The sequence below is a fragment of the Vespula pensylvanica genome, chromosome 2 (genome assembly GCF_014466175.1).
Source record: "Vespula pensylvanica isolate Volc-1 chromosome 2, ASM1446617v1, whole genome shotgun sequence".
NCBI classification, from domain to species: Eukaryota; Metazoa; Arthropoda; class Insecta; order Hymenoptera; family Vespidae; genus Vespula; species Vespula pensylvanica.
The window spans coordinates 18747727-18775275 of record NC_057686.1 but is presented as its reverse complement, the minus strand read 5'-3'; the positions used below and the strand labels follow the sequence as shown (position 1 = coordinate 18775275).

The following is a 27549-nucleotide window of genomic DNA, read 5'->3' as shown; positions in this document are numbered from 1 at the left end:
CGACGCTCGTCGTCGTCGTCGTCGTCGACGGGTACGCGTCGGAAGGTGCCGCCTAGTCCCTCGGTCAGATCCTCCTCTTTGTCGAGTACCTCCAGACACTCGACGGGATCCACCACGACGTCCTCGACCAAGTCGACGGACTCCCTTCACGCCATCGACGAGTCCACGAACGAGAAGGCCCACCTCCTCGGAGAAAGAAATCCCAGCGAATCGGCATCGGACGGCATCGAGTCGAGGGACGAGCTCTCGTCGAACGACGACGATCGATTCTTCGAGATCTCCCGGTGCCCGCCTTGTCAAAATACTCTACCACCGTTGGACGCCGCAGGCAATCCAGAAAAGAGAAAAAATCCTTTTAATCCGCTCGATCGTAACGGAACGGGTCTCTCGAATTTCCACGCTCGGGACGACGTCCTCCCGGCGAATTTCGACGAGAACAAATACGGAACTCTTCCGTACAGAAGGTCGAAGGAGAGAACGAACGGCAGATCTCTTCACAAGTCCACCGAGGATGTGCTCGATAGAACGTTTCGCGAAAAGGTCGAGCCCTCTTTCAGAGGTTGCTCCAGCAGTATCGACGTCAGCGACGGATCCTCCTTGACCAGAGATTCTCTTTATCAGATCGATGCCACCGACGTCATTCTCAGGGGCCAACTCGAGAGATCGCGTCTGAATCTGTCCGCGGGAGATACTTTTTCAACGACGATCTTCGCGGTTAATTCCCGAACCAGACGCGATTCTTTCAAGTTGGATCCTCGAAACGAGGATGAATCTGGAAAGTATCGGCACGCACTTTTCGCCACCTTGCCGAGAAGAGGAAGCGTGTCCAGGGATCAGGTTTCTAACGATTCTCCCAGGCGTCTATCCGGGAACGTGACGTTGCTCGAACCGCTTTACGAGCACGCCGTTAGCGATCCGGTTAAGCCACGGAGTACGGATAACGTGATACCCTGGTGGGAACTTGCCACGAGGAAGTACAGACACCGGAGTTGTCCTTCTCTGCAGGTAAACGAGAAAATGACCCATTTACAGTCGGTCGCGTCGACGTCATTTCGTGGGTCCGGGTTACGACGAAGGATTTTACGACGGAAAACTAGAAAAATCTGAGAATGCTCCGATCGGCCGGGATAGTACGGATATCGATGATTCTGATCGATCGACTCGCATCGAGAAGATAATACGGGATGACGTCTCTTCCGCTTCTCGTTTCAAATTTTCCACCATCGAAAGGGACTGCCTTGTCGTCGTTTCTAAGAAAAACTATAGGCGAAAGAGGGAGGAGTCGTGCCTTAAAGACCCTTCGACCTCGCTCTCCTCTCGGATTGTCCTTCGAGTAAAGACGAGTAAAAAAGATTTCCCCGTCGATTTCGAAGGATAAGCGACTTTGTCTTCCCTTTCCGACCAGGTATATTGCGTGCGTACAGGTATACGCGTGTACTTGCATTTTTTCCTTTTCAAATCCATCTTCCTCCTTCGATACTTTGACTCGTTTACTTTCTATTTTCAATCCATCTATACGTTGAGCAGTCTGCGTTATACAGTCGCATTCCGCACAAACTTTTTTCGTCGACATCGAAATGTCATTTCCTGCGAATAGTTTCCCCCGCGTGAATCGAAGGCCCTGTGTACACGAGGAGTATATGCCCCCGTAAACGTATCGCGCCATGAAGGAGAATCGTAGTTCCACGGTCTGGGACGGCAGTCAGTTTCTTAGCTCGGCTCGTAACGCTTCAAGGAGTATGCCTCGTTCGCACGATACGCCTCTTCGCAGAGAATCGCTCTATTTATCGCATTTTCAATCCGAGCGAAATATATTCGACGATAATTCGGCTTTTTGAAAGAACGATTGATAAAAGATCGGTACGCGTTTTCGTAAACTCTATCGATTCTAGGAGAAAATGCGTTTCTCCGTGGTACATCGAAGACGAACTAAAATCTCAAAGACTCGTGTCCGAGGGTAATCCCGTAAACGATGCGCGCTCCTCGTTTCTTTTCGCCTCTCCGGGTCGCCCCTCGCTCGGTACGAGCTCTCGCGCTGCGTTTTAGATGCGAACAAGGCGTCTCACTATGCACCGCCATTCGTTTTGCTCCTATCATCGGCATCTACCGTTTTTGCCGAAGGTTTCCGGTCCAGTTTTTAGTACTATTCGACGACTCGCTCGCGGCTTTCATTAAGCTCCGTATACAATAAGGCAACACACAACTTTTCCCCCACGATCTCGCGAACGCGATAAGCGTTCGAAAGCGAATCTCGAAACGCATAAGAATCTAGCTATTTTTCTTTCTTACAAAAGATCGATCAAAAGTCGACGAACGTTCTTCTAAAATCTAATCTAATCTCGGGTAGTCTCCTTTTAACGACAAGTTGGAACCTTACCTGCGCGCGGATTGTTTCTAGTTAAAAAAAAAAAAACACACACAATTTTGTCAAAATCTATGAACGTCTTAAAATAATGATCTCGGTCGTTTAGTAACTTTTCTATTCCATCGGATGTGTGTGATTATAATTGTATACGTATATCGTATCGTACACGCACACGCAGACCAATGCAATTATTTCTTTCACGTTTACGTCGCCTATCGCCGTATCGCCGTATCGCCGTATCGCCGTATCGCCGTATCGTCGACGATCAATGGCAGTGACAATGGCCGTTTCCTCTTTTCCAAGGTTGTGCGTGCGTAAAATATCGTAGCTTATTGTTATTTTAGTCAGCGAGTGTATGGTACGAACCAACGCGTGCAGGTCGACGACGGTCCTGCGTCTGGGCTTTCCATCGCCACGAGGTAGTAAGATTATCTTTATTCTCTCGATATCGATAGAACAACATTGAAATGGGGTTATTTTTGTCGGCAACCATATTAATAGCAACCTCGGTCGAATATTAATCGATCTCAATCGCGATATGTACCATGACGTAATAATCTCTAGATTCGACGCGAAGACGTATAGGAAAGATACTTTTAAACGATAATGATTAATTTTTTGTTTTAGGCACACGTCGTGTCCGCCTTCGAACAATCCCTGTCGAACATGACGCAACGATTGCAGCAACTCACGGCAACGGCCGAAAAAAAGGTAAGCGTCGGTAAACGAAACGTTCCACACAATTTTTGTTACATCTATGTAAATCCGTGCCCGGGGATCTCTCGCCGACGAATTTCAACAAAGACAAAATACGATCGATATCCGAACGTTTAACGCAATTCCGATGTCAAACATGCCAGGCGTCAAAATTTCAAAGTTTTCGTCGCGGACATACCGAAAAGTATGAAACTTGGCGCATCTCCAGTGATGCGTTCATCAAAATGTTAAAAAAAAGAGGTTGCCTTCCTTGCAACCTTGGATACAAATCTGTGTAGATAGCTCGTTGAACGTCAAGTAACCGAAAAAGTTATAAATCTCTCGCTCCCGGCGACGCGCGATTAAAATTGAAAAGTCACGCCGGCCAATTAATTCGCACCGAGTAGAGTAAGAAGAAAGGGATAAGAAGGAAAGAATTCGAAAAAAAAAAAAAAAGAAAGAAAGAAAGAAATCACGAATTACGATGCCTCGACGGTCGATTAACCGAATCGTCGAATGATCGAATGATGGATCTTAAAGTGCCGCGTTTTAACGCGATCGGCAAAAAATCAAACGCGTTATCCGCGAATAAAAACTCGACTCCGATATCGTCGTCTTCGATCAAGTCGAAAGGATTGAAATTGAAAAACAACGGTCGAACGGTCGAAAAGTACAACAAAGTGTCCGGTAACGAGTTGCGATCGAACAAGTCGAAGGACTCGAAAAGATTGAGCGAAAAGACGTGTGAAAACCGTGTCCCTACGACGACCGTCGATAATTCGTCGCAAAAGAGCTTCCAAGTGGAAAATTTACGAACGAAGAGGAATTTGATTCCTAGCGTAGCGGCAAAGACCTTCTATCGAAATATCAACGTCGGCGAGTCGACGACGACGAGAAGGAAGCCGGTGGCAAAGGAGCTTGACAAATCGGACAAGCTCGGGCAGGAAGCGAGTTCCAAATCGATGAGACAATTGTTTAGCGTAGCCGATTCTTGGAGTAGCGATTCCGTGGTCAGCCATTCGGATAGTTGCACCTGTTGTCACAAGAAGGAACAATGTCCCGTTCACGGAACGAACAGTATCGCGGATAAGGGATAATCGACCATTTGATCGTTAAGGATAGGTTATGAAGTGAAAATTTGTCTTACTTTTAATAAAAATTTTTGTCCGTTGCCTCGCACAGGATTCCGAATTACAAGAGTTACGGGAAACGATCGAGAGGCTTCGAAAGCAAAGCGCGGAGGCTGGATTGAACAACGGGCCGGGAGGATCGGGCAACAACAACGGACGTCGACATACTCTTGGCGATTCGGATTCCGGCAATACAGGATGCACGGGCGGCGGTAACGGTGGACATCATCAGGGTGCATCGATGGCGAGACAGCTGTCGGCGGACAGCGTCACTTCGCTCAACTCCTTGAGCAGCGCTTGTTCCGCGAGCAGTAGCCATCAGAAGAAAAAGGGTTGGTTGCGTAGTTCCTTTTCGAAAGCATTCTCCAGGTCGCGAAAGAACAGGCACGGTTCCGTCTCCGACGCCGAGGATTGCAAGGACGGTGCCAGCGGAGAATTGAGCGTTCCGAATAGCCCGAGATTACCGACGGCCTCGAAACACGAAAGCGCGAGGAATCAAAGCGCCGGTAGGAGCAACGGACAAAAATCGCCGGAACCTGAAAATCCTCTCACCGGTAGCAAGAGCAGCTCGGCTCTTTATAAGAAGGAAGACGAGGACGTGGACGAATTGAAGAAACAACTCAGGGAAAAGGATCTCGTTCTCACGGATATCAGGTTGGAGGCACTCTCCTCGGCCCATCAATTGGAATCGTTGAAGGACACGGTCATCAAGATGAGAGTAAGTTTTCTTGGAGTTTCGAGCTCGGCGAGAAATCGCTCGAGATCGTTTCCGTCTAATCGATGATTGTGTCCTTTCTACAGAACGAAATGCTCAATCTGAAGCAAAACAACGAACGCCTGCAGCGGCTGGTCACTTCGAAATCTCTTACGTCCTCGCAGTCGTCTCTCCCGAGCGATCCCGACAGGCGTTTCAGTATGACCGAAGTGGCCTCGAGCGTTGCTGCCCTTTCTAACGGCGACAGCAGTTCGACTGCCGATCAATTGGAAGATCTCAACGTGCCCGAGCACTCCGTCGTACCGTCTTCGGCGACTTCGGCTACGAGCGGCGAGCCGGCGTTAGACCACGACACGGACGGAAAGAGAATCAACGTTGCCGTCTATCTCGGGAGCGAGAAAAATTTCAATTACAATCTAATATCGGGTAACAACTCGGACAGTGGCGTCATCGGCGAGCCTCCGCACTGCGTTATCGCGAACGTTTGCATCAGTAACAAAACCAGCTGGGATGCTTTGGACTCGATCGTACGACGATGCTTCAAGGAATACGTGTCGAGGGTCGATCCCGTCACGAATTTGGGTCTCGGCGTTGACTGTGTCGCCGCTTACCATCTCGGCGAAGCTTCGAGGTTAGCTAAATCTCTTTCGCTTCGTCGGGCATACCAGAATTGCCTCGAAGCAATTTCATAATTTTATAATCTGGGTACGCGTGCGTACGCACGTGTGCGTGTGTATACATATATATATATATATAGTTTTTTTTGCTTTTCATTCCTTTCAACAGGTGTACGACGGACTCTCAGCACCCGGAATTACTACCGTGCGGTTATCTGATAGGACACGTGAAGACTATTTATCTGGTGCTCTCGGGTTACTCCTGGCTCGCGATCGACACTCTGATACCACGCTCCATCGTTCAACGACTGATATCTTTGTTAACGGAACATCGCAGAGTCATCCTTTGCGGACCTAGCGGCACCGGGAAAAGTTACTTGGCAGGAAAATTGGCCCACGCTCTCGTGGATGCCGATACAGACTCGAAAGACGCGGCCGCCGTGGCCACCTTCATAGTCGATCACAAGTCGAGCAAAGAACTCAAGCAATATCTCGCTCATATCGCCGAAAGATGCGACTCTAATGCGGCCGACGAATTGCCGAGAGTGATAATATTGGAGAATCTTCAGCATGCCGCCTCTCTCGGTGAACTTTTCAGTGGTCTTCTCGGTACCAGACACTCCTCCTGCCCTGCGATCATTGGAACCATGAGTCAGGCTACCTGCAGCACCACGAATCTTCAATTACATCATAACTTCAGGTAAACGAAAGCGAAAGCTTTTCATTTCTCTGTGGAAACACAAGCGGTTTACGCGTATTGTGCCTTTTTACCTTCTACTCCAGGTGGGTACTATGCGCCAATCACATGGAGCCGGTTAAAGGATTTTTGGGCCGTTACCTCAGGCGAAAGCTACTAGAACACGAATTACGTGAATCAGGTGGCACGAGAAACGCAGAAATGGCCGCTGTCGTAGAATGGTTGCCACGCGTCTGGCTGCATCTCAACAAGTTCCTAGAAACGCACAGCAGTTCCGACGTAACGATAGGTAAGATCCGCTACTTGTAGGATCGCCGCTAGAAAATTTCTTCATCGTCACGAGAGACACGAACGTGTTTTTAGGCCCTCGACTTTTTCTCTCTTGCCCGATGGAAGTGGCAGGTTCTCAAGTTTGGTTCACGGATTTGTGGAACTATTCCGTAATACCGTATCTGGTTGAGGCTGTCAGGGAAGGCCTAACGTTGTATGGAAGACGCGCGAGCGGAAGCGGAAATGGCGAATCCACATGGGAAGATCCTGCACAATTCATTACCTCCAGTTATCCGTGGATCTCGACGCACGCCGTACACGATGGTAGCGACGCTCTTCTTCGCTTAAGGCCCGAGGACGTTGGTTACGACGTCGTTACCTCGGGACATACCTCGGGCGTAGGTGCGTCCAGCGTAAAGAGCCTCGGCAGTACACACAGCGACACCGAAGGAGATCCTCTTGTTTGTATCGTTGAAACGCTTGCGCTATGTCACCCTTTCCCTCTCCATCGTTATACGTGCCTTTATACGCGTCTTTTTCTCTTTTACAGTTGAACATGCTGATGAGACTTCAGGAAGCCGCCAATTATTCGAGTCCCCATAGCAACGACAGCGATTCCGTCACTTCCCTCGATTCGTCTCACACTCGACATTCGGAGGATCTCAGTTCCTCGACGTCATCCTCGAGGGGCGTAGAATCCGCGCTCTGAAATAAAAAATACGACTCGAGAATATCGTCTAGAAGGGAGAACGTTTAGGAAACAATCGGGATCGTAACAAGATCATGATTACGAAATTACGAGATAATCGTAGGTCAAGCGATCGAGTATAGAACGAGAACCCGGAAGGTGAGCGACGGGCGATCGATAGATAAATGAGCGATGAGCGAGCTACGCGATCGAACGAGTTTTTCTACGAAAAAAGTGTCGCATAAACGTATCCTGGTGCGGCATACATTTCCAACGTGAAAATTAATAACGTTAATGTATGTATAATCATACCAATATTATTATATATTCTCGGCCATCCAACAATTGTGTATGATACGACTATCGTGCAGGGAGTTTCCTTTTCTTTTTTTTTCCTCTTTCTTTTTTCAATTTCTCTTTCTTTCCTTTGTATCTTCTTTCATCCTTCCAAGTAACTAAATTTAAATCGCATGCAAAGTAATGTCTCATATACATTTAAAAACACCTTTATTACCTGTGGTTGGCCTATATCCAAGTTCTACGTGCATCGAGCACTTTGGTGTGATATTTAATTAAATAAGTAAACGACGACTGTAAGGGATAATTCCGCGTTTTTTCCGAGGAATAGAGGTGACGCGGAGATAAATCGTACGTCTCCATGCAATAATCAATGCTGCCGTTACCGAAATACGAATTTGTTTCGAATGAATGCATTTCTACGATCGAATTGTTATACGAGAGTCATGCAAATACAGCCTATAAAGAAAAAAAGTGATATACTCAAAAGTTTTGCTGGTATACAGTATTATCATAGAACGTAGAAATATGGACTAAGCGAAGATGTAGGAATGGCAAAGCCGCTATTCCACTCGTCCGATATTTTCAGGTAATCTATAATCTATGTTTTCTTAGACGGATCTCATGGACGGATGGTTCGATGCAGCATATATGTATTTGTTTCGCACTCGAGAACGCGAAGCAATTCGAGATAATCGTGCGCGCGAGGATAGTCTATTTATACATACTTTGCTACGAAAGCTCTATTTAATTATAAAAGAACAAAAATGTTATTATATATAATATACACACGTACGTCTCGGATATACGCATACGTACACGTACCACACACACGTAATACGCATGCGCCTGACATATACATATACACGAACATACGCGAATGACGGCGCTAAATATGTATTATGAACAAAAACTGAATAATTATTCGATAAGATATGTGAGTAATTCTGGTCATGTAATGTTGTAAATAAAGTATATAAGGGTTATTGTGCGAAGACGTCGAGGAGGAAGGAGCTAATGTGGAAACTTGACTCAAAGTTTGGTATCGTAAGCTTTTACGAGAGGTCTTGTGGTAACAGAAAGGAAAGTAGTCGAATGCTGCGACATTACGCTGACTTGTAGCTTGTTTCGCTCCCACAAGTTTCTCTTTACTGCAAATCCCGACGAGTACCACGAGCTACATTCGCTATACATATTGTACATGTTATCGAACTGAGAGTATTCTCAGATCCCAATCTGTGACACGAACTTTAAAGTATGTTAACGATTATGCAATCGTATTAACGGGTTTTTTACGTTTGTACCGTATTTATACGCTGTACGGCGCTACATTCAAAATTTATCCAAATAATGGTAATTATTGTGACATAAAATAAACCACATTAAACTCTAACGATCTCTGGCATTAGATCATTTTACGTCTTACACATTACGTCATCATCCAAAACAATTGTTTCATCGTCGATTAAAATATATTAAATGTCGTTATATAAAATGTAACGTATAAAAAAAAATACAACATACATATATATCGCGTGTGGGTGTATGTGCGCGCGACTGTGTTTACATATTTATCAAATTTATTATTTACACATAGCTGCTGCAAAATTCTTCTACTATTTCAAATCAAATTCTAGTGTCATCGGTAATTAAATAATATATAAGAATCGATCTATAAAATATCTTATTTCTTACTTCATACTACCGATGATCTAGAATTACATTAGAAACGTATCTCTTTTTCTTTACACAGTATTCAACGACAGCGTAAATGGTAAGAAGCCTTCTATCCATAGCGCTGAGATGTGCATCTGAAATAAGCGGTAGAACATCGGCCATTATTGTCTCGCGAGCAATAAGCTTTTCCAATGACAAGCTCAGTGTACCACCACTGAACATTTTTAAACGATCCCATGTAGTTTTATGTATTCTAAAATAGAAAATGTTAAAATTCATCTTTGATATAATCTAATGTTATATCAAAAAGTTCCGATACATACATGCAACATTGATAAAGTGGTGCTAAAATGTCGAGATGATCAACGTCCGGATTACCAAGACTCTTCCCATTGTCTATCAATAATACAGCAGGATTGTGAAAATTATTTTGCGCCAATTCATAATGATGCCGATCACCGTTATCCATCAAAAAGTCAAAAACTGCTGTATCTACCAAATCCAATAGCCTACTTGAAAATTGTGGTGAGTATGCTTTAGACTCTTTGACCTTGTAAAAATATATATTGTTTTACATATAATAACAATGCATTAAATATATCCATTATACTGGATACATTATAGATCTATTGTTCGTGTACATACGAATATATAGATATATAATATATACGGATAAACAAAATTCACCTTCTTGCAATAATTATCATCCATTTCCCAAGGTGCAAGTTTTTTTTTCTTGTATGTCCTCTGCCATGGATGTCGATGTTTTACAAGATGCAAGTAACGCGGTAACCAAAATATCAATGCACCTTCCAAGATATCGCCTGTTCCACAAACTGGATCGTTCGAAGAACAGTAATGACAAACACCGTACAAACACGTATCATTACCCTCCTGATACATGGTAGTATATAATTCTGGTGTTGCATGCTTACGAATCTCATTGTTAAGATCAACTGAAACGTAACGAATTACTAATCATTAGCGCAACCACTCGTTACTAGATTGATATCATAGAAATATGTCACACATTTATTTATCATACGTTTTCGAATAACAGCAAGGGGTACTCTTCGTAAAGCAAGTAACGAGGATAAATGAAATGCTACGATTTCTGCATTATGACGATCTTTTCCGTAATAAACGGGTCCACGAATAACTGTATCTCTAGAGTACCATTGCGGTTTAAATACAGCCTTTGCACCATTCTCCAATGTCAGCATAAGTTTCAATTGTGTACCAAGGACAGCGTTGTCGGCATGTTTTACTTTTGCTTTCCTCAAAGCATCGAGTATAGTCCCTAATTCCGGAGCCGATGGCGGTATTAACTGGTGAGCATCAGGCCACTATACACACGACGTTACGTGTGAGTTATCAGCATCCAATATCTTTATACATGAAAAATTATCGTAAACGTAATGTTAAGCTATAGATAATAAATATAATAACAAATAGAACTAACATTGTTACTAGGAATACTCCATATATCTTCATGCGCATTGTCCATAATCTTCAATTCGGACAATAACCGTTCGAGTACGATCAAATAACTCGTATTTTGTTTAAAATATTTTGAAGGTAATATTTGTGTCTCTTCTTTAATTTTTTCATTGATATCTTCACCGACGGACTTTTGAAAATTTCTACTATTTTCATTCTTGCGTAAAGACGGCCCTGGAAGATAATTTTCCTCGACTAAAGGTAAATTTTTGAACTGCGACTTTTGTGAAGAATTCTCCACGATTATGCGAATAAAATAAATGTTCACAGTAATCACAAGGATCAAAAGGATGCCAAGGGCAAGTAGAACACAACGCCTGCCAATCATCTGCAAAAGAAAAAGAAAAACATGATCGAAAATTAATCTTCGATAGATGCTAATTGACAGAGACGACATTTCTTTTCTTGTATGGTATAGTAATTTGTCGATACAGGATATATCCAACTTCTACAATTTATTTTTCTTTCATCAATATTTACTATTAAATAAGAGTCATTCTGAGCAAACTTTATAAAGATTCTAATATACAAGTGAAGGTAAAAAAAATTTTTATCAAAAATTACCTATTAATAAATATTATTAATTTGGTTAATAAATTTTATCTTCTTATTTCTAAGATCTTTAGATAGAGGCTGTTGTAATACTTCTACGTAGTGATATTTTTTAAATAATTTGTGAAACAATTAAAATTGTATTAAAAATACTTGATGAGAAAAAAAGAGTGGTTAAGAAAATTTGATGATATACCTCTAATTCTTGAAATGTTCAGATTAAATTCAATTATCCCATGGGAGACTCGTAGTGTGACATTTTTTAAAGAAATTGTTTTTAATGAAATTATCGACTCGGTACAATACTGCAATTATTCACACCTATGGATAATCGATAACATTCAATACTCGAAGAACGGAGACAGGCCATATTTTTCTTTTCTTTCTTTTCTTTTTTTACATTTATTTTCATATTACACTTTATTTTTCATAAATACCGATACTTTCGTGTAATTTTACAAAAGCTGCATTAACGAACGATATCTAACAGTGACGCCTTAGCAATAACGTCATACGACGCTTCGTAAGTCAGTACTTCTTTCTTTAATTAGAATAAAGCTAGTTTTAATAAAATATTTCATACTTCAACGATTACATACGCGTTAACAGCACTTCTTTGTATTAATCCAATTAATTCATCGATACCACTTCTCGATCGGACATATTCCATTCGATACGTACGCCATTGTCATAGCCGTGCCACTATAATCAAATGAATAACTTATCTCACAACATATTTTTACTATTCAGAATATTAATGAAATATTGAAGTAACAATTACTTAGATATTACTAACATGCTTTTATTTGATAAAAGTCTTAATTATTCTTTTATGAATTAAATAAGAAAGTATAAGAACTGTTGAAGACGTAGGAAATACTTTTGTACGATTTGACATCGATTAATAAAAATTATTATAATAAAAGGTGAAATATGTCAGAGAGCTTATTAAACATCTCGTAAATTTATGATTTAAATATGTGCAAATTGCAAAGCGCAAGTATTTTTAATGAAAACGAAAAGCTATTGGATGATCGACCATGACTAACGTATTCTAAAAGTTAGTATTTACTGTGCAAGTGTGAGCGCGACCCAAAGTGGCGCTATCGTAGCTACGTTCTTTTTACACTTTCGGTATTGGAAAGTGGCATGTTCCTTGTGGACTCTTGTTTTATATCCTAAAATATTAAAGGAAATCCGTTTGGTTCTTCGCCAGAAAAATGGTTCAAAAGAAGGTAAAAATATTTTGTCGCCGTAGAATGTTTATATTTTTTGCATATCTCGAAGTAATTGAACTTGTCCATGTATTTAACCTTTTTTATGCGTCCGATAAAAGCAAACAAAATTATTCGTAAGAAAATATTTCAAAAACACCAACACTGTGAAATAATAGTTTTTTGTACGGATAAAGGATAAACATTTTAATTAAATCGCATCGGAACAATTAATATATTTGTTTAATATAAAAATTCTAGCCAAAGAAGAAGGTAGGGAAAAAAGTAGCTGCTGCACCTCTAGCAGTAAAGAAAGTTGAAACGAAGAAAGTAACTAATCCTCTTTTCGAAAAACGTTCCCGAAACTTTGGTATTGGTAAGTTATATCTGATATTATTTTTACGATGCATATTGTTTGCTTAGTGTTTGTCATTTGAATGATATTTAAATACGCATTATGATATAGGTCAGGATATTCAACCTGCTCGTGATCTCAGTCGTTTTGTAAAATGGCCCAAATACATACGCATCCAGAGACAAAGGGCTGTCCTTCAAAAGAGATTGAAAGTACCACCTCCGATCAATCAGTTCAGTCAAACTTTAGACAAACAAACAGGTATCGTTATAGTATTAATTTTTTATCAAAGAGATTTTTTATCAAAAATTTTATCATTAAGATCGTTAGAATTTTTCTCTTTTCTCTCTGTCTAAATAATTTCAAAAAGAAAATACAGTATTATAAAATTACAGCGACGCAGTTGTTCAAGATATTGGAGAAGTATCGTCCTGAATCGGCAGCCATGAAAAAAATGAGACTAAAAGCTAGAGCAGAACAAAAGGTTGCAAAAAAGGAAGACGTGCCCACCAAGAGGCCTAATGTCTTACGCAGTGGAACCAATACCGTTACTACCCTTGTAGAACAAAAGAAAGCACAATTGGTTGTTATTGCCCACGATGTAGATCCAATTGAGGTATGTTTAAGTATTAAATGTATTTTGTATTATGGAAGGTCATATATATATCGCTGTGATGTAAGAATTTCTTCACCTGATAATAAAACTGACGACGTCAGTTTTTTTAGCAAGATGAAAAGTGACTCTGAGAATTTATTTCTATACGAATCTTGATCTTTACTTTCTAATATAATTCATTGGTACGTTAATATTAATTTTTATTTGACGATAGATCGTACTTTTTTTGCCTGCCTTGTGCCGTAAAATGGGTGTTCCATATTGTATCGTAAAAGGCAAAGCGAGATTAGGACGTTTAGTTAGACGTAAAACGTGCACTGTCGTAGCTATTACACAGGTATGTATTATACCAGATATAAATCCTATTATGTGATATGAGAAAGGTCTATGCATGATGATTATAGAAAAGAGCCAATCCCATGAAAGATTATGATATAAAAAACTTAATATTCTGACATTTTATTATGATGAAAATACAGTAATAGATGAATTTGCTATTGCTCGTATAATTTATTTTATTATTTGTTTCATAGGTTGATTCCGGTGATAGAGCAAACTTCTCCAAAATAGTAGAAGCTATCAAAACGAACTTCAATGACCGACAGGATGAGATTAGACGTCACTGGGGAGGTGGTTTGTTGGGTAGCAAATCTGCTGCTCGAATAGCAAAACTGGAGAAAGCCAAGGCTAAAGAACTTGCTCAGAAGCAAGGTTAATCTATGTTTAATGTACATCCTGTATAACATCGTATACAGACTAAAACAAAAAATAAATATTAAAATCGATTCAATTTTGTTACTTTATTAATATTTTATACGTTATTTAGCGTTATAGTTTCTACGTACGGATCTTACAAATTGCTCATGTTTTTGATTTCTTCGTCAAAATATCCTTGGAAGTACTTTTATGTTTTCTCTTCGATGATCCTTGAGAAGTAATTACGTCATCTTTATCATCAATTTCTTCGATATCAACGCATTCTTCTCGTCTCTCCGCGGCACTATCCGCGCGTTTCTTTTTCTTACGTTTTTTTTTCTTCTTAGACGATGAACCATTGTACCGATCTTCATTGTTCTCTTGATCATCTTTTTTTTCCTTCTCGTTCAAACTTTTACATTCCGCTCCTTTGAACATATCATACGTCCGAGGAATATATGCCGGTAAAGGAACATCAAAATTTCTTTTAAATAAAGCAACAAAGAAACCATTACACAGATCTATTTGGGGTTTAGCATAAATGCATCTTTTCCCACAACCGCTATCCTTTGAACTGTAATTTATCCAATCTTTTTTCAGTAACTTTTCGATCGATACAAGCTCATACGCATCTCCAACGTTAGTTAGAATTTCATCTATTACATCTTCGTTTTCTTCTCGATTTGTGGAACAAGTACTATAAACAACTCCTTTTACAGATGGAAAATTTAATAGAGCGTGCCGTAAAAGAAATACTTGAAATGCTTGTAAATTTTTTAATCGCCCTAGTTGATATTTACCATCCTTATTACCCACTTTTGGTCTATCAACAATGCCTGGTTCGTAAAGTGAACAATTAGAGATCGTACATAAATTACTGTCTTTTTTGAAACTTGAAAAGCTTAAAATTATTACCTGAACCGGAGCAACTAGGATCGACTAAAATATATTCGACGTTTGGACAATGACTTGGATCAATGCTCAAAGCATCATTATTCATAGTCCTAACACACTGAGAATTAGTCGTTGTTAATAATTCGCATAGCGTTTGATATCTTCTCTTTTCAATTTCAATAGCATAAACAGTTCTAGTAACAGTAAATTATTAAATAATCAAATAAAATCCATCGGTTTTCATAAATAACTGCAAATAAATAAGATCGATGCATTAAATTATACCCCCGATTTTGTAATATGGCAGCCAAGTGCGAGGTTTTCATCCCTGGAGCTGCACACATATCCAAAACAACAGACCCAACTGGTGGATTTAGGAGGTATGACGGAAGACAACTTGCCTAATTTAAATATGAAAAGATATATACTATTTGGTTGTAGGATAATGATTAAAAAAAAAAAAAAAAAAGAAGAAAAAGTAATACCTTATCTTGCAATATCACTTCCCCATTTTTGTAACTCGGATGATTAAAAAATGACGTTCCATGTGGAAAAACAAGCAATTCGGGTATGTGATAATCTTTAGTAAAGTACGGTTCTGATAAATTTGATATTAATTTCAAATAAGATGAATAATCTGTATATTCGAGTACTAAAGACCATCCTTCGTATTCAAAATTTTGTACAACTTCGTTAACTGACAACAGCAAAGTATTTACACGAACATATCTTGGTTTCGATACTGCAAAAAAATATAAAAAATATCAATGATTTAATACAACTGATATAGAAGAAATGTTTGCGTCATCGATATTATTTAAATGTTAGATGGGTATCAAACAATACTCGTAATCAATTATTGATCTACATTTATTTTTATTTTTAGAATTTAACTTTAAACCTTGTTTCTCTATGTGAACATAACATGTTATAATATTAAAGATATATAATATAAAATATGGTAAATAATATATAAATAATTATTTTTAGTTTTATATGTTACAGATATAAATTTAATTAAATAAGAACATGATTATTATCAATTTTACTTTTACATATCTATTTCCATTCATGTGTCTGTGTATGCGTGCGCGCGCGCGCGCGCGCACGTATGTGTGTACACATATATATACATATATTATTAATCCTCTTTAGTACTAAGATTTTTTTTTAACGTGTTTATATTACTAGTGTTACTAGTGTCTGATTCATCATCTGGTTCATGAAAAGCTTTATAAATGTAACAAAATATTATTAAATGCACAGTAATGACTGCAGCTGTAACTGATATACAATGAGTGATGAATCTGTCGGTATGAAATTTAGTCGTTATAACGTGCTGTGCACCAAAAAATGCTATAATAGGCAGTGTAAACATAGCAATACTATACAAAGCAAATGTCGTTAATATAGGTAACCGACGCATGATTGATATATTGAAATTAAATGAATTATTTAATAACGACTCCTTTCTTGACTTTTGTATACGCAAGAACAAGCTTCTTTTTTTTAAGGTTTCCAATTTTTGATAAAATTATATGAACTTTTCCAACTTGCTTGATACGGATTTATAATCTCATTGAAGTCAATGTAGACATATGTCCCAATTCTGCAAAAAACGCATTTATAATAATAAAAGGTCCAAGTTTTTTACCTGTTTTTTGAGGTATGGCTATGTCAGACGCATTAATATTCTTCAATGCATCGCGTAAACGACTTTCATAATTCAATACTGTTTCAACAGGTTTAGCATTGCCGGTTAACCGTTGCTTTCCCCAAATAAGTTCTGTTATTAAAATTCTGGCTAACCAAGGATCGAAACGTGGTTCGTTTAAAAGTATTTTGGTTTCATTAATAAGCTGATTTAATTGATCACTTTTTTGTAGAGTATTTAATGTTAAAGCATACAATCCAGATACGTTCTACAGAAACAAGTTTAAAATCTATATAGTAAGTATATCACGTATATAATATGCTTATATTACTACTTCTCATACAATAATGCGAAGAAAATTTTATTGACTCGAAGCGAATGAGATAAAATATAAAATTCTTTACTGACGAATGACGAATGATATTCGTAATAACTGTTACATTATGTTAAGTATCTATTTACTTACAGGATGCTTTTCGGAAAAAATTAATGTTTTCAAACTGGCTCCATTCTCTTGAACATCTCGTACAATTTTCGAAGCTATTTTATAAAGCCTAGGAACTTTTACAGAATGTACAAATCCTTTAGACATATTACGTCTAATACCGTCATGAGACTTCAAGTAACTAAAGCAATAAGGTTGTTCGCTACTTTTTGCTCGTAACGTATAAGACTTCAGCGACAGGTATGGACAAAATATGAACTACCAAGCGATAGTGAAGCTTTCCCCCCACTAGGCGCCCGTAATATCGGTGTAAGTTTGTGTAGGTTACATTCCTCTCACGCGTAATCTCTAACAATCGAGTTAGGGTGTGACACGATTTTTGTATACAGTCGAAACATTTGAGAAAAGCGAGAAAACCATCATTATACTTCTCTACAGATAGGTTAATTGAATTGTTCAAACTTTGTATTTTTTATTTCTAGTTAAACATAGAAACAGCGAAGACATTTGAGCGTTCGTTTTTGACGATATCACTTGCTGGCAACGACCTCGAGTTCGGAATTTAAATATATTGAAATGTTAAATTAAAATTATTTTATTTATTTTATATTTTATATGTATCGCGTTACGAGTTAGACACTTTTTAAACCAATGTACAGACTGATTGTTATAAATTATTATATCTAACTATAAATAATTCATAGAGCACACTAGAGTGCTATAAGTATCTTAAATGAATGTTAAATAATCGAAGAAAAGGTTTACATTAATATACGAGTACGGTATAAGAGACTTGCGACGTTTACCGTAAGAAATTCTACGATAGACTGATTATTTGTCACCGATCTAAGTCGTTCAAACCATTTCTTCTTCGTTTTATTATTTACATTGCTCACTTATCCGTTATTATTTACAATTCTACACCAATGAAAAGTATCAATTGTTCGAGCTTGTACGGAAAAGAGAGCCGACGTGTTTACCGATATCAATACGAAAGATAATTAACTCGAGAATCGTCAGGGTCATTGACGTACTTACTTGTTTCGTTTACGACATAAAATTGAACATTTTTATCTAACGATAGCGCGCATACGAGTAAAATTAACGTTACGTTTATGAACGTCCTTCGAAACTTTTTTCACGAAAAATGTCAAAAATAGCGTTCCGGCAACAGCGATTCCAGGCATAATTCTTAACACGATTTTGATGAAAAACGTCTCGTTTTAAAGATAAAGGTTTAAGCGAGAACGCGTCTTCTTTAAATTAAAAAAAAGTTTTATGTATAAACTATTCTCGGAAAAATACCATTTTTTGACACGATTTGTTTTCAAAGAAAATAAAGCTTTTTCAAAACGATATCCTCGCTTAAATCTTCGTCTTTAAAATGAGATCTTGTTCGTCAAAATCGTTGGAGAATTACGTCTGTATTCATTGTTGGCATGAATCATTATAAAACCAATTTTATTTTCACGCCTTGTGATTCGGCTTCGTGTTATCTATAGTTATATATTTATGTGTTATTACAGTTATTATATCTAGTCGTTGGATACAGAAGGACGCGAAGGAGAAGGGATAGCGACGACACTGCTAAACTTAACGGTGGTGGATCGACGAATTAAAATTGTGTGCGAGCGAACACGTGGGTAACAAAATTAAGATAGGTTATGTGATCCGACTTGTGACCTAACTAATTCTTCAAATTAATATTTGCCAATTAAGGTATACAAGTGTGCGAGTTTCGTTCGTCCAATCGAGAATAGAATTGTATATCTGTCTATTATTCGAAGCGTCGTAACAGATTTATAATCTTTTTATCACGGTACGTCATCTCGAGTTTTATTCAGATTAATTTCATATAACTCCCATTATTTGTAAAACTTTCCTATTTCCTCGGAAATTTTTTAGATGACTCTGCAAAGTTTCCCAAGAGGAGGTGAAAAACATAAAAATATAACAACTTCCGCACAAGTGAGTTTTTCTTGCCGTTATTATAATTTTATTACAATTTGGACTAAATAAATGTATTTTGACAGCTGTTTCATAAGAATACTGAACATAAGAAAAAAGGAAAGAAAAAGGACAAAAAGAAACTTGCTAAAGAATCTGATCAGGAATTTAACTTTGTTGCTCATACGGCGGAACGTTTATCTAATGCTACGTTATGCGAAGGTCTAACGATCTTAGGAAGAATTTGCCAAGTCAGAGAATACGAATTAATCGTTTCATTGCCAGGTGGATTAAACGGTCAATTGAAAGCACCTAATATTAGCAAATCGTATAATGATTTGTTAGTAAATCTGGTCAGGGGAGAATTAAATCACTTATCTCAATATGAACCTTTAACGGAATTATACAGTGTAGGAGAATATATCGTATGTTACGTTCAAAGTACTCAAGCGAACGGAAAATGGAACATACAATTGTCTCTAGAATCCCATTTAATAAATCAAAATGTTGATATTAATTATTTGGTTATTGGCACAAGATTAGTTTGTTCTGTAAGCAGCGTAGAGGACCATGGTTATATCGTAGACACAGGCATTCCAAATGTAAGAGCATTTATTTCTAATAAGGACGTAGACGCGGATAAAAAATATTGTAAGTATTATTAATTGCAGAATTTGCGATCTGACGCATTATGCTATTGATTAATATTAAATGATTATTGTGATTATACAAGTACATTATAATATGTATTAGTTCTAGGTAAACAGGTCTTTTGTTATATCAAAGAATTACGAACAACGAACAATGTTACAACCATCAACCTATCGACCAAGCAGAAATTAATTTGGAAAGTTATCGATTACGAGATAGAATCGCTAGATGTTCTTACACCTGGAACAAGAGTTCCGCTTCGTGTTAGAAACATTTTATCAAATGGATTACAAGTGTCGTATGGCAAAGGACACGTAGGTTATATAAATAGAATTTATATGGATAAAAGTGTGTCGTCTTATACGGAAGATATGACGATAAATGGAACATTGATGTATATTATGCCAACGGTAAAATTTGGATATTTTAGTTTAATTACAAACAAAAAGCCAGAAATGGAAGCACAAAGTGACAATATGAATAGGGGTGACATCGTTGAAAAAGCCACTGTCCTGTTTCGTGAATCAAACGGTATCGTCTTAAGGTTAAACTCGCACTTACGCGGATTCGTATCCTTGCACAGAACAGGCATCAGCTTCGACAAAGTAGCAACTAAATTTATTCCTGATTCTGTACATAAGTGCAGAGTATTGTTCTATAATTGGATGGAGAAAATGTATACGTGCACGATGCAACACGATGAATTATTGGAAAAACATTTTACGGAATCCGATCTTTCTGTAGGCGATATACTACGTGTACAAATCAGAAATATCAATACTGAAAATAATTATATGACCGTGAACGTAGGAAAAATGATTGGAACTGTTAGTTCTGATCACATATCTGATTTTGGATCAAATATCATGGGAACATTGAAGGTCGGTCAATGGATCGAAGCCAGAGTTTTAAATATAAACAAAGAAAAAAATAAAATACAGTTTACGCTGAAGGAATCATTGTTAAGGAGTAATTTTCCCATATTGTCAGATATTCGTAATGCTAAATGCGGTTCAAGGCATCATGGCACTATTGTTCAGATTAATAAGAATGGTTTATTAGTAAGATTTTTCGGAGAAGTCAAGGGTTGGCTCCCGTGCGTATATTTGGAGAAAGGTACTGCTTCTGTAAACTGGAATTACTCAGTAGGTCAAACAATAGCGGTGTATATTGAAAGTGTGAATGAAAATGAGAAAAAAATGAAATTGAATTTAATTAGTAACATTGCTAACATCAGGAAAAACGAATTATTGATTGGACAAGTGGTGGAAGGGAATGTGATAGAAGCTTCCACCGAAGGGATTCGTTTGCAAATTAAAGATAAAGAGGAATATCCTCAAGAAGGATTTTTACCAGCAGGTCATATGGCGCCGTGCATCGAGATTGGCAGACTTCTGGCATCGAAGTGTATACCTGGCGATGTTATTTCTGCTTTAGTATTTGCTACCGAACCGTCTTTATTACTAAGCAGAACGTTCTTATCGGACGAAAAACATCGAGAATTAAAACAACTCAAAGTCGGAGATTCCATACCAAGCTCGGTTAAAGATATCGCACAAGATGGTGTTAGAGTTGTACTACCTATTAACAATTATAAAAAGTATGGATTTGTTCCATATAATAAGATTTCCAATTTTGACATGATACAAGCAAATCAAATGTTATTCGTGAAGATTACTAACATCGATAAGAAGGAAGAACAATTAAATTTAACTATGTCATTGGAAAAACTGTGGATGCAAGAAAGCGACGAAGGTCTGAAAATAATGGGATCGGTGGATCTCCTTAATCTTTACTTCAATAAGATTAAAGAATTGGTAAGTAATAGTTACTATAAAGGGAGACCTATATCAACTGCAAGTATCGGACAAGTGGTTACTGGAAGAATTGATAAAATTACAAATCATGGACTTACGTTAAAATTACAAAACAATTTGGAAGGTACAGTACGCGAAGAACATTACAGTGGAAATGTAAAAGTGGGGGATGAGGTATCGGGAAAAATTTTATGGATCAATTATGTACATGAATTTGTCGAAGTAACATTATTACCCAGTATCGTATGTAAGATTAATTCTAAACAAAACATTAACGTACCTACTAAAACTTTATTGCGTGGAGAAATCGTAATGGTTTCACAATGGTTCATTTTAGTTCTATTAAAAGGTAAAGGGAAAGGCACATTGGCTGCTTTACCTGCTCGTCGTCATGTGAATGACTTACGACCAGACTTAAGACCATATATATTTTTATCTCGCATCAGATGTTACGCCATTTTAAATAAACAGGAATCTGATATTATGCCCATCTGCATGTTAAAGTCGGCATTTGAAATATCAAGAAAAGCTGCTTTATCTAAGGTAATGCAAAAACAACGAGCTACGTCGAAAAAAAGATCAGAAATCGTAAGTATTAACGAAGGTGACAAAACTGAAGAACTGGTAAAAATGCAAAATTATCCAAAGAAAAATGCTTTCGATACGATGGTATTGGACAATGGTATCGAACGATCGAACGAAGATCAATCCCCACGAAAGAGAAAGCTCGAGGAAGAATCTGTTATGTGTAAAAATAAAAAGTTAAAGAAGAAAATTCAAAATCTTAATGCCATAGGTAAAACTGAGGATGAATTCGAAAATGCAAAAAACGCAAAAGATCGTAATAAAAGTGATAGAAATAATCAAGATAAGAGCGATAATGAAAAAAATATAAAAGTAAACGATGGAAATGTACTTGGTATACCTCAATGTGGTTTCTATTGGGACACGATGCCAGACTCAAGATTAGCTATTGATATTCGAACGTCTAGCGACAGCGAAGACGATGCCGAGGAACAAAAGAAATCGAAGGTGAAAAAATTAAGCGCGGCCCAACGTAGGGAACGAGAACGACAAAAGGAACGTGAAATTAGAGAACGCGAAGAAGCTTTAGCAAGCAATCAAATGCCAAACTCGGTAGATCAGTTTGATAGATTGGTGTTAGCGAGTCCAGATAGCTCGTTAGTTTGGTTGCAATATATGGCCTATCATTTACAAGCAACGGAAGTAGAAAAGGCAAGAGCAATTGCTAGAAGAGCTATTAAAACGATAAATTTTAGGGAAGAAAATGAAAAATTAAATGTATGGAACGCGTGGTTAAATTTAGAATCCAAGTTTGGTACGCCTGAAGCTCTCAATGACGTCTTTCAAGAAGCTGTAAGAACTAACGACGCTTTAAAAGTCTATACGCATATGTTAACGGTGCACGTTGAAGCAGGACGACAATTTGAACTAGAGAAATTAGTTAATACCTTTATCGGAAAATTTAAACAAAATCCACAAGTATGGGTGGAATGCGGCAGTGCGTTGTTAAAACTTGGCTTGAAAGATAAATCTAGACAAGTAATGCAACGTGCTCTACAATCTTTGCCATTGTCAGAACGTAAGTGATCATTAAATACCTTACATTAAATTTGTTTGCAACGTTTAATCCAATGATTTTTTATTTAACATTTTACTATTAGATGTGAGCATAATGTTACGTTTTGCAAATCTTGAAAATCAATTTGGAGAAAAGGAAAGATCGCAAACGTTGTTTGAACAAATTCTAAGTTCGTATCCCAAACGTGTTGACATATGGTCATCTTATGTAGATTCTTTGGTAAAGTCGGAAGAAATTTTTATTGCAAGGTAAAAAATTGTTCTCCTTTAAATCATAGAGATCTGAAGAGTATAAGAATATTTGTATATTTATATATGTGTATTTATATATTTACAGAAAAGTGTTAGAGAGAGCAATTGTTCAAAATTTACCACCAAAGAAGATGAAAGTACTTTTTAAGAAGTTCATTTCCTTTGAGGAGAAACATGGTACACCAGAAGATGTAGAGCATGTACAACGCGTCGCCACCGATTATATAGAGAATCAATGTGGCGAACGCGTAAATTGATTGTTATAATATATTTATAGCATCGTTCTATTGTATTGGAAAAAAAAAAGAACACCATTAATAGTGATAGTTTATTGTGTTTTATTACAGTGGTATCTTTTATATCGTAACTTATAAAAGTTTATGTTAAAAATCGTGTACTTGTGAAACCAGATATTTTGTCATACGTATGACGAAACCTTTAAACAATGTGAAACAATTCGTAACTGCTAGTACTTCGTTTCATCATTTTTCAGGAATAAGTAAATAAATTTCTACTGAAATTCTGAATTAAATGAAATTTTGTTAGTAATCGAATTACAATTTGAATTTGTAAAAATTCAAGATAATATAATATTTAAGTTGACGCTTAAAGGAAAAAGAAAAAAAAAAAAAAGGAAAAACGAGACATTCCTGTTGAAAGATATCTTTCATAGATAATTCTATCGGAAAACACAAGACGGACGCCATCTTTCATTCCTATTTCGGTCATCTCTTTTCTAAAGGCTGATTTTCACTTATTGAAACGCGTTATGAGAAAACATCGTAGTGAGAAAAAAGACTTTTAAGGTAATTTTTTGTAGGATTAAAATAAACGTTGGGCTAAGCATAAACGCTTAAATCTATTTTATAATCATTTCTTTCTTCATAAATGATATAAATTGTAGATTGTCATTAAAAAATAAAATAAAACTAGTGCATGATAGAAATACGCGATCATGTGCGTATACCTTGTTATTTCTTTTTTCTTTCGTTGCGTTAGCGTTTGCATTTGCGTTGCGTTTGCGTTTGCGTTTGCGTTGACGTTAGTTCCTCTCTCTCTTTAGCACGCTGGATATTTTATTAGAGTTTCTAATAAAGTCTGTTGCGTTGATAATTTACTGAGAAAAAGTTATTCGTTTATGAAAACTCTAAAAAATTTACATTTATTAGGTATAGATCAACACGCATAAGTCAAGTGCAGTTGTAAAAGTTGAGACTCCAAGAGTCTCACAATCCAAATATGCAAGAAGTGGAAGGTACAGACGGTAAGTGATATTTTCATCGTTTCGATATAACAGTTTTAAATGCGCATTATATCATTTTCAAATGACTCAACGATGCAATGTTGTTGTATTAACGCGAAAGTCACTTACGAACAGTTTCACGTTTCGTAGCACACTTAACCTCACTTCGTTGTACGAATTAGCGAAATCAATCTAGAGTCTATAAGTTAAATATTTGATGAAAGATAGATTAAAATTATGTCTGTGCGTAGGTTCACCATGGAACAATTCCAGTGGCTGTGAAGAAGAGCGGAGATCGAATCAAAAGGAGGGTAAAAAGTCTAATGTTTTACCATTATGGGGTAATGAAAGAACCATGAATCTGAATCCATTGATATTGACAAACATACAATCTTCGCATTACTTTAAAGTGAATTTATATGAATTGAAGACTTATCACGAAGTAATAGACGAAATTTATTATAAAGTATCACATTTGGAACCATGGGAAAAAGGGAGCAGGAAAACGGCAGGCCAAACTGGCATGTGTGGAGGCGTGAGTATGTTTTTTTCAAAACGTTGTTGTTACTTTATGTTACTAAGGTATTTATTGAATCGAGACGAAAATTACAACTGGATATATTAGCTTTGTACTTTCGCTTTATATTATCATCACTTCAAACTACCTATGTATCAATTGAACGTAAAAAATCTGACGGTAAAAGCCTGCGTTGAAAGATATTCAAAGCAGGTTATATCGCGTACAGATTTTTAATATGACATATCAGATACGTTAATATATATATATATATATACTATATATATTGCATCAGTGCAGAAAAATATTAATAACGAAGAAGTTTAAACCTGTACAGTGAAGAGCATTTAATACGACGCCTATTGCAGAGTAGCATGTTCTTGGTTGATATGTTATATTATAATACGAGCGTGATTAACTGACATAGTGGGTGTAAATTTAGCGGTTCATGCAGGTACGAGGCGTAGGTGCTGGCGGTATCGTCTCAACGGCTTATTGCCTTCTGTTTAAACTGTTCACGTTGAGGTTAACCAGGAAACAATTGAATGGTCTAATTAACCATCTGGATTCACCGTATATCCGTGCCTTGGGCTTTATGTATATCAGGTAGGTCATTTTCAATGTATAATTGGAATAAAAACTTGATTATCCAGCATGCACGTCTCTGAGGTTTTTTTTGCAATCGAGCTGTTATCATTAGTAGGTCGCAATTATTCCTTCTATTATGATACAACTATGACATACTATGCTGAATACAAATGTCAATAGTTATTAAAAGGATGCAAAGGTATCGGTACCGAAGACCTTTTAATATTATGGAAATCATAAAACAGAGCGACTAATAGTTACGTTCCAGCCGAGGACTTAAGAATGGTATGAGCCTAGTTAATTTAAACTTGTTTAGAGAGAGATATCCTTTTTTTGGACAAGATTTATTTAAGAAAAGAGTTAATTTTCAAAGTTTCGTCTAAAATTATTAGAAATAAAAAGTTATCCTTTGTCTTATCTACTGTAACCTCGGCAGATTAAATACAGTTCGAATTAGTTTGGATAATCGAGTCGATATTGAACTTATTCATGGATATTATTATTTTTATCTTACGCTTTTTATTTCATTGGAATGTTAATTACAACAGATATACCCAACCGCCAGCAGATTTGTTCAGTTGGTATAGCGATTATTTAGAAGATGAAGAAGAAGTAGATGTAAAGGCGGGTGGTGGTCAAGTGATGAAAATGGGTGATATTTTAAAACAATTTTTAACAAAATTGGAATGGTTCTCCACGCTCTTTCCAAGAATACCCGTACCTATACAGAAGGAACTGGAACATCGATTAGCAGAAAGATTTCCACAACAAACTATTAACGCTCGCAATGCAAAGCCACCCATTACGTTAAACAGCCATGGCAAATATAGTAATAATAGTACTAGTGGTAGAAGAGATAACGGGAATCTTACAAGAAATCAACAACCACGTCATATCCCAGACTACGAAGCTGAATGGGGAGAGGCAGAAAGAGCAAGCCACTGGCGAGCCAGGTGCGTCTACGTGGTATGAATACAATCACGTTACTAATTATCAGTAGATATATTCAATTAATAAAACTATCTTTGAGATGTCTTGATTTATAAATGCGTTACTTACAATGTCGCATCAGTACTTTGATCTTTTATCATTAATTTATTTTACTATCATCTCCTTTCAGTAATGAAAAAGAAAAATAGTCTATCGTTGTAGTACGTTTTAACTTTCGAAAAGTATTGAATTAGATAAGAAATACAATATGAAATTTGAAAAATGCTTGGCACGTTGCATCAGTACTTCCCTTCGAACGTATCGTGTTACAGGTCTGACGAAGATCGTAAGGATAAATACAGAAAACGAGAGAGAGAACGGGACGCGGATAGAGACAGAGTTCGAAAACAAGAAAGGGATAGAGCACGCGAACGAGATCGAAGGAGAGAAGGACATTTTAGGCATTCGAGTAGTCGCGATAGAAGTCGAAGATCGAGAGATTACAGAAGTCGTAGTAGAGAGAGATCGTATAGAGACCAGAGTAGGGACCGTCATCGTGACAAGGATCGACACCGAAGCAGGTAATTTTAGAAAAGACGTGTCTTTCTGAATGTCTCTGAATAAATGTTCTCGTTACAGGAGAAGTTCCCCATATGACTATACCGCAGCGCTAGCTTGCGAGAAAGAACGACAACGAAGAGAATGAGATTGATATGTAAACACAGTTGCAAAAAAAATCAATTTATGTGTGTATACGGATGTTGGTGGCGTATGTATGTATGTACGATCGCATCGGTGCGCGAGTCATGTACCCATATGCGCATGTACATAAATATGCGCGCTGCTGCCACCATTGCTGTGCGTGCGTCCTACCTGCGTGCGTGCGCGCGCGCGCGCACGTCTCTTGGGCGCAAATAAAAACGT

The 27549-nt window shown here is 37.5% G+C and overlaps 6 protein-coding genes across 10 annotated transcripts in view; 4 read left to right on the top strand and 2 right to left on the bottom strand.

Annotated features, from left to right (window-relative positions):
• Positions 1-8868, top strand: part of LOC122637932 (protein sickie) — a 64627-nt gene extending 55759 nt beyond the window's left edge. The window contains exons 18-24 of the mRNA XM_043830472.1: positions 2993-3076; positions 4244-4909; positions 4993-5537; positions 5693-6223; positions 6307-6509; positions 6584-6951; positions 7041-8868. Of these exons, the coding sequence (XP_043686407.1) occupies positions 2993-3076; positions 4244-4909; positions 4993-5537; positions 5693-6223; positions 6307-6509; positions 6584-6951; positions 7041-7199 (2556 nt within the window). The 3' untranslated portion in view covers positions 7200-8868. The remainder of the gene's footprint in view (positions 1-2992; positions 3077-4243; positions 4910-4992; positions 5538-5692; positions 6224-6306; positions 6510-6583; positions 6952-7040) is intronic.
• On the bottom strand, positions 8204-11894 carry LOC122637926 (glycosaminoglycan xylosylkinase). 3 transcript variants are annotated; one of them, XM_043830450.1, is made up of 6 exons: positions 11788-11894; positions 10615-10980; positions 10198-10498; positions 9840-10108; positions 9476-9702; positions 8204-9405 (listed from the first exon to the last, which is right to left on the bottom strand). In XM_043830450.1, the coding sequence occupies exons 1-6, from the start codon at positions 11872-11874 to the stop codon at positions 9177-9179; spliced, it is 1479 nt and encodes a 492-aa protein (XP_043686385.1). In that variant the 5' UTR covers positions 11875-11894; the 3' UTR covers positions 8204-9176. The 3 variants fall into 3 exon arrangements, with proteins under 3 accessions (XP_043686385.1, XP_043686387.1, XP_043686386.1); XM_043830452.1 differs by having other exon boundaries at positions 11804-11863; XM_043830451.1 differs by lacking the exon at positions 11788-11894 and adding an exon at positions 11401-11781.
• A 384-nt stretch (positions 11895-12278) lies between these two features.
• Positions 12279-14174, top strand: LOC122637931 (60S ribosomal protein L7a). Its single transcript, XM_043830471.1, has 6 exons — positions 12279-12439; positions 12680-12794; positions 12885-13034; positions 13169-13389; positions 13604-13726; positions 13923-14174. Exons 1-6 carry the CDS (start codon positions 12425-12427, stop codon positions 14103-14105), a joined length of 807 nt encoding a protein of 268 aa, XP_043686406.1. The 5' UTR covers positions 12279-12424; the 3' UTR covers positions 14106-14174.
• Positions 13817-17546, bottom strand: LOC122637924 (28S rRNA (cytosine-C(5))-methyltransferase). 2 transcript variants are annotated; one of them, XM_043830449.1, is made up of 7 exons: positions 17100-17546; positions 16634-16901; positions 15465-15721; positions 15265-15380; positions 15001-15173; positions 14235-14921; positions 13817-14145 (listed from the first exon to the last, which is right to left on the bottom strand). In XM_043830449.1, the coding sequence occupies exons 1-6, from the start codon at positions 17223-17225 to the stop codon at positions 14251-14253; spliced, it is 1611 nt and encodes a 536-aa protein (XP_043686384.1). In that variant the 5' UTR covers positions 17226-17546; the 3' UTR covers positions 13817-14145; positions 14235-14250. The 2 variants fall into 2 exon arrangements, with proteins under 2 accessions (XP_043686384.1, XP_043686383.1); XM_043830448.1 differs by having other exon boundaries at positions 14244-14921; positions 17100-17539.
• LOC122637923 (protein RRP5 homolog) lies at positions 17502-23673 on the top strand. The gene is made up of 8 exons (XM_043830447.1): positions 17502-17520; positions 18605-18717; positions 18798-18897; positions 18984-19046; positions 19112-19676; positions 19779-23096; positions 23179-23344; positions 23433-23673. The coding sequence occupies exons 4-8, from the start codon at positions 18984-18986 to the stop codon at positions 23602-23604; spliced, it is 4284 nt and encodes a 1427-aa protein (XP_043686382.1). The 5' UTR covers positions 17502-17520; positions 18605-18717; positions 18798-18897; the 3' UTR covers positions 23605-23673.
• A 623-nt stretch (positions 23674-24296) lies between these two features.
• LOC122637928 (pre-mRNA-splicing factor 38B) lies at positions 24297-27471 on the top strand. Of its 2 annotated transcripts, none has more exons than XM_043830463.1 (6): positions 24297-24611; positions 24842-25125; positions 25550-25713; positions 26244-26648; positions 26958-27206; positions 27265-27471. In XM_043830463.1, exons 1-6 carry the CDS (start codon positions 24587-24589, stop codon positions 27329-27331), a joined length of 1194 nt encoding a protein of 397 aa, XP_043686398.1. In that variant the 5' UTR covers positions 24297-24586; the 3' UTR covers positions 27332-27471. The 2 variants fall into 2 exon arrangements, with proteins under 2 accessions (XP_043686398.1, XP_043686399.1); XM_043830464.1 differs by having other exon boundaries at positions 24308-24611; positions 25562-25713; positions 27265-27469.
• Positions 27472-27549: the final 78 nt, after the last annotated feature.